The sequence below is a fragment of the Lepeophtheirus salmonis genome, chromosome 14, assembly GCF_016086655.4.
Source record: "Lepeophtheirus salmonis chromosome 14, UVic_Lsal_1.4, whole genome shotgun sequence".
Classification (NCBI taxonomy): domain Eukaryota; kingdom Metazoa; phylum Arthropoda; class Copepoda; order Siphonostomatoida; family Caligidae; genus Lepeophtheirus; species Lepeophtheirus salmonis.
Window position 1 is genome coordinate 37918171 of NC_052144.2, and position 12020 is coordinate 37930190.

Genomic DNA, 12020 nt, shown 5'->3' on the forward strand with positions numbered 1-12020 from the left:
ATAATAAATACATATATTGTAATGCTCACCTACGCAGAAGGAGTCTAAACTTTAGAAATAAAATACATAAAGTGACGACATTTAGCAATAGTAAGGGAAATTCTTTGATGCCGTCACAGCAGAGAAGAGAATTGTTTACCAAAACATTTGAAAACATAGTATTTCCATCTCTAAGATCCAACATTTCTTCTTTCTTTTTTTTTCAAATTAAAGTAATGAAATCACATCAACCCCCATATCATTTTTACACTAATATATTATTCAAATAAGATATGTATATATATTTAGTCCCAGATTGAACAAGCTGACATTTGTGGCCTGTAAATATACCGCCAGAGCGGTAAGTTTTTCAAATCCTCCAATTATGGGAACAATTCTCAGATCCATCATGAAGATTGTGACCCCCAAGGAAAAAATGATTCAAGAAACTGTTCATCAAATTAAGAAACAGAGTGAGGTATGTCCCATCAAGGAAATTAAATGTTTTTTCGCTGATGTATTTTAATATTAGGACTGATTTACTATTTAGGTCTCTGATGAATCTGAATATTAGTATCATAGATCTAGAGGATCTTTACTACTTTTTTCAATGATCCTTATTCAGTATAAATAGTTTGGGTTAGATTCTTACTAAAATAGTAGACAAGACAAAGTTTATTATGTTAATATAATATTTTATTAAAATATATCCTTTGAGAAAACGTTAAAGTCAGAAAATTCAAGGGACATAAGTTTGGGCCATACTCATGAATCTTATTCAATTTAAGAATAAGAAATTATTGATCTTTAAATGGAATTAGAGTGAGAATAATCTCCCAAATTCATTTTTATATTTTGAAAGGCTACATAAAGTTATATGTAAATTAAAAATTGGAATAAAATATTAAACTACTTTATAAAATAATCTGTTTTTAAAAAATACTTTAATAACATTGCTGAATTTATATAATTATTACAATACACTTTTTACAAAATAAAATGTTTTTAACATGTCAAACAATTACAATTCGAATGTTTTTGCAAAATATTTATTTTTAATTTTGATGGTGTCAATTACTTCATTACATCATCACTTTATGTATTTTATCTCTAAGGCCCAAAATAGTAAATCAAAATCTTTTAATTAATACATTTTAATGTATTCTATAGGATGTGGGGAATTGATGTATATTTATATTGATGATACTATATTAGTATCATAACATTGAATTCATAATATGAAACAGTATATTTTGTAGACATTAGAGTAGACTGGTCATTTTTTACTTTTTTAAATATGCATTTTGTTTACATACAAAGACTGAAAATTTCTGAAATGTTTAGAGGTTGCCCAACGTCCATAAAGCTTTGAAAATTAACGGTTTCTTTTCGAAAATTATTTTATTATCTTTGAATTAGAAGCAAATATGATTAAATTTATTTTAATCATATTTTGTACATAAGTAAATTATCTTTCAACAATATTGATATTACTTTGTTCTTAAATTAGTTTCTTTGATTTTAAACGGAATATGAGTAAAGTATATTTTTAGCCTATTACTCAGAGCGTGGATTATCTTGAAGAATAAACAAATTATTGATAAATAATACATTTTCTTAACAGAATTAGACTCCGATTTCCCTTCTTCATAGTCATCAGTGGAGTAGATAAAGAATAATAATAACAAATCACAAAATTATTTGAAACCTCGATCAACACTGATTTTAGAAAATATATTGTGAGAGAGTCCAATCTTCAAAATTAGAAATGATAGCATCTAATAAATTACGAGTTTAGATAGCAGGTGTAGCAGAATTATGATAAATTTATATTAATAAAGAAAAGTGTGTCTGCTTGCTTGCCTTGTCCTCCAAGACGCACCAAACAGAAAAGTCCAGGGGTTACTGTCGGGCGAGGACGAAGGCCAGAAGTCTGCCGGTCATAAGGCAGCCATGTTCTTCCTGCAGAAATGTTGTACCTTTTTGGACTTGTTTGCCGGGCACGGTTTAGGTAAACAGATAGTTGTCCCTGGGGAATGTGCCCTTCAACCAAATGGCAAAACATGGTACCCGAGGACCTTATAATAGAGGTCCGTGTTGACTTTCTCCTTGGCCTTGAAGAAGTAGGGAGACAACTTGCTGCCATCGGACGCCATGACGACGAGGACAATGACCTGAGCTGGATGTTTGATCCTGAAGGATCCCTCGATCTGAGCTCTTGATTCAGCAATGACCCATCATTTTTTCTGTTCGGTGTCCACTGTGAAGATCTTCTTGTCGGGTTCTTCACAGTGGACACCGAACAGAAAAATGATCGTTCATTGCTGAATCAAGAGAAGAAAGTTCTGTCGTTCTTCAAACACCATGGCGACACGCTCAAGTTGTCGGAATAAATCTTGACCGTGTCGCCATGGCGTTTGAAGAACGACAGAACTTTCTTCGCCTTCTCCAGCCTCTAGCTTTCATAGACTCGTTCAGCAGATGCCTCGGAAACTGGACGAAGCTTTTCAGACCCAGATTTTCGTTGATGGCCTGCCTGATGGTCTTGAAGTCGATTTCCATCTTGCTTCCACCTTCCTTATAGATTTTGTCAGTTCCTTTTCCATTTCCCCTTGACCATGGCCACAAACTCGGCACTCCTCTTCCTATGATGACCTACGCTTCCAGGCTTCGTGAAGACTAAGTCAAAGTTGTTTATTGCCTTCCTTGTTTTGGAGACACTGGCCAGGGATACGTTGACAATGGCCAAGATCTCCATGGAATCGAGTTAACACACCCTCTGCCATTTTGTTTGTTGCTCGGACATTGTCAACTCTTTCGAATGGTGCCAAGTAAAAAATTGTCAGACTTTTACTTCTGATGCTTGACGACCTCAAAGATGATTCTAATTTTTGAGTCGTCGCCCTGTATATTTTGGGATGTAAATATTAAGTCTTTTATACCTGGCAAATTTTGTAGTAGTTGAATACATGAATAATGTTTTATTTTTTCTGAAGCTTTTGTCATTATGCTGCCATTCTTGAGTAGATAACCTCTAAGCATTAAGTAACTACGGATGAGAAACAGAAAGCTTTTATAAATTTTGTTTGTGACTCTAATTTCCCAAATTGAAAGAGCAATAAGTGATTGCGCCAAATCTTTTACTAAATAAAATAAATATTTTTAAACTTCAGTACACAAAATAAAGAGAGAAAAAACTGTCTTCCTTTTTCTGTTACTAATTATCCTTTTAATATAATGTTAATAAAGTATTTAAATTAGAAAATGGCCACATTTAGGGTGTTGCAGTTCCCCCAAATTATAGATCATTCTCAGAATCAAATTGTCATTTCTATACTACTGCAATAACGTCAGTTGAACACATATACAGTCACGTGTATATTCCTCAAACTCTACTGTGTTGTAAGTATTCATTTCTTTATTACAAGTATGTATATACTACTGAGTAATAAATTTGCATACACAGTGCAAGAATTGTTCATTAGTAGTTTTGGTCAACTTATGATTGTTGTGTTAATCGTGTGTGTAGTCTGATTCATTATTTTGTCGTGTATTTTATTAATGAATTAATATGTACACTAGATGTTATGATACTTGCTTGGATTTTTTACTTGAGACGCCAGAGCTCAAACATAACAAGATAACTGGATCTAGAATCCCAGTATGGAATCAAATTCTGCTATCTTAAAAGGTACACGCGGAGAGAAATCAAAGAGGGAGGATGTAAGAAAATCTACCAAAATTTTACGGATGGCCTGTTGTGGAGGAAGTGATGCTACATTACCAAAAGGCACACATTATTACGATCTCCAATATGAAGATGGCTGAAAGGGTATAAGCTCTGTACCAAGAAGATGATCATTACAAAAATATTTATAACAAAAGGAGTATTAACTATCCAAAAATCAAAGAATTTAATTAAAAACTTTTAACAACAATGGTATTTTGGGCCAAAACATTTAAAAAATCTTCGAATAGAGTAAAGAACAGGGTTAAAATAATTATCCATTTTCGAAAATATCAGATTTTCAAAGAGTATATATGAAGACTGATAGGGCATATATGTATTGTGGAGAAGATATAATTGCTCCAATATGAGAAGGAAAACGTCTTTAGCCGGCTGTACAAGAAGAAGCACAACTTCTTTAGGAAAGTGAACGGTTGTCAGGGGTAAAGGCTCAATCATCGACGTAGAATCATTTTGTTGAAGATGAAAAATATGATGGCAAAAACAAAAATGTGAATCATAAATCCCCTAAAAGATCACACAAAAGACTTGTTAAATCAGGTACAACTTTATTTATTCCTCACGTCGTTTTGAGGTCTATAAAGTTAGTTTCAACATCTGTAAAAAAAATAATCGATAACTTGTCGATGGTAAATATTGAACAAAGCTTTGGGGGTCAATTGAGAAAAGAGAAAAACTTAATAAACACCCTTCAAATCGTTGAAAACGATAGATGTGTTCCCCTTCAAGTTAAAGAAACAGAATCCAAAAAAAAAGTAGACGGTATTTAAAAATTGACGAATAATCTATTTATATGTGTAATGTAGTTACTAATTTAATTATATTTAAAATGTATATTATTATCAAAATATGATGATAATTAGTAAAAAAGAAAATAACTAAACAGGGAATATTATTTGTTTTTTTCCTCTTTTTTCTTAACTAATGACTTTCTTAAATAATGTCTTCTTTATTTAATAAACGGTCTAGGTGCGAACAATTATTTCTTCCTACCCTCAAGGAATGTAGAATTAACGTGCATAAGAGGTACCCTAATAGATATATGTATTTGATTATGTCTATCAGTTAAGGCAGGTCACCACATGCAACGTGCCTGTCCCATGTATACACGTAAATATATATTAAATCTTGTTATTTGATTAAAAGACGTCTTTGTAAAAGGAACTCTTCTTCTGATATGATAAATATATGTACGCGCGAAGGCACACAATAGAACCTGCCTTTGTATGAGGTAACGTCTGTGGTACAGTGCCTTAGTTCCTTAGTGCCTTCCATTAAGTTAAACAGTCGACGTTATTTATAGGTCTATTAAATATTGTTTTAGATGTGGATTCAAGTCCGAAAACACAACTTAGGTCTTTCCTTTGAAAGGATATTAGTGTATTTACTCACATTGTCATGGAGTCTGGGATCCATCGTACAAGAAGATTTGGTGATCACCACAAGAAAAGGAAAGATCCGAGGTGTTACTCTGAAATCTGCAACAAATAAGTAGGACCTCAATAATGAAAATAATCAAATAAATTGCATTTTGTGTACTAAATAGGGAAGTAGATGCATGGTATGGGATTCCATACGCGCAACCTCCCGTGGGTAATCTTCGATTTCGTCACCCCAAAGACATTAATGCCTGGGATGGGATTAAAGAAACGACCAAACATCCAAATTCTTGTATTCAAGTAGTTGATACATTTTTTCCGGGCTTTGAAGGCTCAGAGATGTGGAATACGAATACTGAGCAAAGCGAGGACTGCCTTTACTTAAGTGTTCATGCCCCTAAACCCCGTCCTACAAAATCAGCTGTTCTGGTATGGATCTACGGTGGAGGATTTTATTCTGGAACTTCAACTCTGGAACTCTATGATCCACGAGTTCTTGTGTCAGAAGAAAACATAATCTTCGTCGGCATACAATATCGTGTTGCAAGCTTAGGATTCTTATTCTTTGATACGGAGGACGTTCCTGGGAATGCAGGGTTGTATGATCAAATGATGGCTCTCCAATGGGTAAAGAACAATATAGAGGAATTTGGTGGTGATCCTGATAAAATTACCATTTTCGGAGAGTCCGCCGGGGGTTGCTCCGTAGCCCTTCATCTCCTTTCTCCACTCTCAAGGAACCTGTTCTCTCAAGCCATTATGCAAAGTTCTTCAGCTCTTGTTCCATGGGGAGTCATATCAAAAAAAGAAAGTATCCGTCGTGGTCGAAGACTTGCAGAAGAGATGCGCTGTCCTTATGGTGAAAATAATACCAATGCTATGATTGAATGCCTGCTGCAAAAGGACGCGACAGAGTTGGTCAACCAGGAGTGGAGTGGTACCGTCTTTGGGATTTCAGAGTTCCCATTTGTTCCAATTGTGGATGGAAAATTCATGGATAAAACCCCTGAAAAATCTCTTAAAGAAAAGGACTATAAAAAAACCAACATTTTAATGGGAGCCAATAAGGACGAAGGGAACTTTTTCATCATGTATTATCTTCCAGAACTCTTCAAAAAAACGAAAACGTTTATATTAACCGAACAGATTTCATCCGCAGTGTTTCAGATTTGAACATCTATGTGAACAATGCAGGAATAGAGGCAATAATTTTTGAATACACAGATTGGCTCAATCCAAACGATCCCATAAAAAATAGAGAAGCAATTGATCGCATGGTCGGTGACTATCAATTCACTTGCCCAACTGCTGACTTTGCTCGTATTTATGCTAGTACAGGAAATAATGTATACATGTACTATTTCACTGAGCGATCTTCCACTAGCCCATGGCCAACATGGTCTGGTGTACTTCATGGCGATGAAATTGCTTTTGTTTTTGGAGAGCCCCTAAATACGTCAAAAAATTATGATGATTCAGAAATTGCCTTATCAAAAAGAATAATGAGCTATTGGGCTAATTTTGCAAAAACTGGGTAAGTTTAAAAACTTAATTTTTAAGAGAATTAATAATTTGCACATCGCATTTAACAGGAACCCGAATGTTTTGGCTAATGGAAACTACAGCAACAAAAATCTGGCCCTTACATACACCAATAAAACAGGAGGTACTTGAACTAAATGCAAATTATTCTCGAGTTTTTGAGGGGCTTCGAGTTAGAAAATGTGCTTTTTGGAAAATATATCTTCCTAAGCTTTTATCATTAACTTCAAACAGTAAGTGGATATTTATTTTTTGCTAATATATTCTATTTTTTTCAATGATTTATGTTTCGACAAATTGGAATATCTGTATGACCAATTTCAAAATCATTTAATTTCCAAATTAGGCTGTTGAGACAATTAGCTTATTAAAAAAAGAAGGAAAAAAGCACAAACATGATTTATCAAATAAAGATTTACCAAAAAAAAAATCGATTAAGAAAATTCCATCAAGTCTGCAATATACACAATATGAATATCTCTAGACAACATGTACTTTGAAAAATCAGTCTTGAGTAAAAGGTGTAAATTTAAAGACATTAGATGATCATTAATGAGTATAGCTCATTTTTCATGGTTTAATTTGTCATGAAAGCTCAATTATTTGGAATATCTCTAACGTCGATGTCATTTTATTAAATAAAACAAATCAGAATCCATTAAGCTTTTCGAAGTTGATTTTATTTTTGTAGTATAACTGGTTGGAGAGGAAATAGTAATAAAATAAAAATAAAAATTGAATATTTAATCAATTGTTTAATTAAAGTCCTAAGATATAAATCAAACTTTTCTTTTAAATTATTAATATTATAACATACAAAAAAATCCTTAAATAAATCATTATAAGATGGTTTGAACTCAATTCCCTCTTGGTTTAATTAGAACTTTTATTCCTAAAAAATCGATTTACAAAAACATCTGTGGGTGTAGTACTCTATGGTATAGACAAATAATTTTTTTTAAAGTGGGGCTACTATAAAGTACAATTTGCACTTAAAGTAGCCGAAATTGATCGTCGCAATTGAAAAATATTTAAATGACAGCTTTTATTTAAATGGCCGGTTCGGGGAAAATAAAAGTTTTTTGAATCAAATAAAGGTTTTAAAATATAACTTTAAGTTCATGAGTATTTTAACTCACCCCACAAATTTGAATACAAGGCTTATAACTGACTGAAATATGTCTATGAATTATGGGGCTGTATGAATATTTGATGTAAAAAAATTATTCGGGATTTTATTATTTTCTTCAGCTTTGTTCAAGATTGATTTTATATTGACGTACCACAATTGCCTTTATTTATTACAAAAATTTAAAGTACCTTCCATATATATAGAGTATTCCTAGGCTACATTTATAAGTAACGAGTTATTTTTTTCCCCTATTTTAAGGGTTATTCAATTTATAAAGTTCAATATTTACCTTTTTCATTGTTTTAGATACAAAGTCTGAAGTTGTAACCAATCCGTCATAAAGATTGAAAAACGTCAACTACATTACTGGAGATACACATTCAATGGTATAAATAAATAAATTTAACACTAGCGCAATGATAGACTATAATTAAATATGTTCATACGTACGTACCATCCATCGTATAATAGTTTGTTTTGTTGATACCAAAAAGACAAAAAGGCTAAATATGTATACCAACTGCAATAAAGATTATTCTCTATAAAAAATATCGAATTGTCTAAATTAATCATAACCTAACTTTTCTCTTTTGTTGTTACAATCATCAATTGTATAGTTCTAGAGTCGGTTTACTACATATGTATGTCAGGAAGTAATGGTTTAAGGAATAACATACGTATATACAGTATGTGAAGTAAAATCCCAGACTTTTTGATAACAAACAAATAGGTTAAATTTTTGAAAAAAATATTAAAAGAGGCTTTATCACAGACGTCTTAATTGATATATATTTTTCTATTTTTCCTAATGATTTCCTTTGACTGCTACCTTAGCCTCCAACGTGTCCCTAAGTTTTCCACAGAACTAATGATGAAGGCCTTAGACTTGACCACCCACTGTTGCTCGATAGATGCCTTGAGGTCATCCAAATTTCAGTGAGGAGTAGCACCAGCTCTCTTGTCGACTACAACCCAAATGGCATAGTCAAGGGCGGAAGAGTCTGTGAATTGTTGAACCATTTTGCTTTAAACAAGTCAACAATTTCTAGCTTCTTGTTGTATATAAGAGGTCATCCTCAAATCCTTCACATATCTCATCATAGTCCAATCACTGACATTGAGTGCCTTAACATGCAACTTCATCAACAAAGCTGGACTTTTGGTGATGCGTGTGTCCACATTTTCTATGAACTCGATTTTCGTGCGTCTACCGCTCCCAAGAGACCTCTCAAAATACTGACACGAACCCACCATTCTTTATATCTTGTAAAAAATATTACTGGAGCACCTTACAATCTTCATGATCTTCTCAAACTCACTTGGGCGTGGAGCAAATCAGACACTTCTTGTCTTTCCCCCTCCATACTAGCAACTATTGATTTTCTTAAAGTTTTTTTTTATTATTGTTTATAAACAGGTATATTTCCTACTTCTTCTTATTTTAACCTAGTATTTTTAACTATTAACTCTTAAGTAATCCATATTCTTTTAAAGTCAAGTCCACAATTTTACCTCTGTAGTACTGATTAGTGTTGAATTTGAGCCAACATTTTCGAGTTTGTTGGAGTTGGAGTTTTTGAAAATTCCCACAAATGAAATGTTGTTTCTCATTTGAATACATCAACTCTCATTGAATAATACAAGATCATTATCAAGTGTTTACTGTCCCCCTGAGTAACACAAAGGAAAAATCATTTTGTACAGATGAATTCAAGCCAAAAAAGAAATTTATTTTTGAGCGCAGAATCCAAAACTGATCTCCGTTTTTCTCTCAGTTATCCTAAAATATCTGAGATTGCAGTAATTTGGGACTGTTATCGTTCAATGTCCTTTTTACACTTAAAACAATCTCCAAATTAAAAGTAGGGATAATAAAACTTGTGTAAAAGGGTTTTATAGGATAAAAAAGTGGTTCTATTGATTCTGTATCTTGTACTGAACTCGATATATTCCCATTTTTAGGCTAGGAAATGATGAAAAATGACACCTTTTTTTTACTATTATAACTTATTCATAATACATAGTGATGAGGATTATCATGGCTTCTATTATAAAAAATATTCTATATATAATTGGAAAAAATATTTTTGTTCGACTTTTTTGCGATCCTATTGTTTAGGGGGATGTACTAGCAAATATTCAGAATTCTTATCATATATTTCCGATTTTACTCCCAATTTTATGATGTTATGCCTTGAAAAAAGGATCAAGGCTATTTCAGGAAGATACTTCTAAATTGAGCACCCATCTCAAGAGATGTTCGAATTCGGATTCCGAATTAAATAAGGGAAGACGCAAGGACATTTCTACCAGAACTCATAGGGAGTAGAGTGGACTCCTTACATAGGAATGATATACCAGATTCGACATCATAAAACAATCCATTCACGACGAGTAGAGAATTTCAATATTTCAAAATTGGATCACTTAAAAAAATACTAACAGGAATAAAAATCCTTGGAGATACATTTAAAAAAAATCATTTTTAAATTATGCATTGAATATTTTTCTAATATTTAGGTGACTGCGAGAAAAACAAAGTCCACGTAAAGTTTAGTAGCTAGTAAAGTTAGTAGCATCTCTTGGAAGAACATACACCAACTTTCAGCCAGATCAGTCTATTTCTTTCTGTTTGATATTCGTTTAAATCAAGGAATTGGAGTGATTTTCAAAAATGGACGAAAAATAGTTTTAGTAAACATTACTTAATGAAAGACAAAAAGCCTCAAGAGACCAAAGGAAGCTGGGTAAACATAATATGGACTCTCCACCTTCAATTAGAACAGTTTATAAGTTTTGTTTTTTTAAACTTTGGAGGAGCCATATGTGGACAAGTGAGGCGGAACGGGCTGGACGCCCTTTTGAGATTACTACTAAAGAAATCATTGATAAATCTATGATATGGTGATAGATGAGAGAAAACTGACGTTTTGTGAGATTGCTAGTTCTGTGGGTATCTCGAGTTGGAGCCCTATTTCCATTAATTTTCTGACCATAATTATTAAGGTGTGAGCTGGTGGATTGTCATAATAGAAAATACTTTTATGTGAGTCAATCGTGAGCGGGGTTTTTTTCAGCTCGGTTTTTAAATTGTTCAATAATGATGAATCATACCTGTAATAGTTTTCACCTTTTCCAAATAGTCGTTGAGGATTATTCCTTGCAAATCCTAAATTCGTCATAACCTTTCTTTTTCAAACAAATGTCAAGGAGGAAGAAATAGTCTGATCTGCCTGAAAATTGGTGTGTGTTCTTCCAAGAGATGCTTCTAACTAAACATAACCTCAATTTGCGCAGGTAGGGCCATCTCTCAGACTTTGAACATACTTTTCAATCGACCCTCCTATATAGTTACAAACGTTAAGATTATCCAACTGCTCAGTATCCAAAGATCTCAAGATCGTCCCAAAACTGACAACCCAGTTTTTTTTTCAATTATATATAAATGCAAAAACGGCAATGGATATATCCTGTGCAATTTCTACACTAGTTGGGAAAAAAATGACTTCATATATTAGTGGCAAGTTCTATAGAAGAATAGATACTCTACTTCAGGAAGACAGACTAAGATAATTTTGAGGGAATAAATGATCCAATTAAGTGCTCTGAAATTTTAGAATACCTATCTACTTACAAAAACAACCATAAGTCAGGTTATCAGCGATTTATAAAATGAAAAAAGGCTTTGCTGCATCTTTGATAGCTATTAAGAAAGCGTTTGACTCGGTCTCTCATGGTGATATACTTTGGCAACTAATCAGAGACTGTTCTGCGTCTAACTCCCTGTAAAATTTAGAAAGGTGGCTACTTTTTCTTTGTTAAATAGAACAAGAGGCTGTAGCAAAAAAAAAAAAAAAAAAATAGCGTGTCCTCTTCTTGATTCTTTTTTGTTACCAATAGCACAATGAATTAATTGGTAATGACCATATAATAGGCCTCAGATACTTAAACAGAACTTACAAATTATTTTAGTACACTGACAAATTCATAGTGATCCTTAACTCGAGAGAGCTTAGCCCAGTCTTTAGTTGCTGCTTTCCAAACACTACATAAGTTTAAAGATGAATTAAGTGTTGATGTAAATCTCGTCAAAACGGAGGTTTTTAAGTCTAATGAGCAAGTATTCAGAACTATGTTTCCGCTTTTTGCGGCATCATTTACTATTTATACATATTTGTTTTCCAAGATTGATTTTGTACTAATATACATAGGTACTGTTTGATTTCCATATAGAAAAAAA

At 32.9% G+C, this 12020-nt stretch overlaps 1 protein-coding gene across 1 annotated transcript; it reads left to right on the plus strand.

Annotated features, from left to right (window-relative positions):
• The first annotated feature begins 4874 nt into the window (after positions 1–4874).
• LOC121129347 (acetylcholinesterase) lies at positions 4875–8329 on the plus strand. Its single transcript, XM_071893553.1, is given in 7 exon segments — positions 4875–4958; positions 5052–5218; positions 5274–6223; positions 6226–6640; positions 6699–6725; positions 6727–6881; positions 8087–8329. Coding segments are annotated over 6 exon segments (1749 nt in total). The 5' UTR covers positions 4875–4958; the 3' UTR covers positions 8122–8329.
• The last annotated feature ends 3691 nt before the right edge of the window (positions 8330–12020 follow it).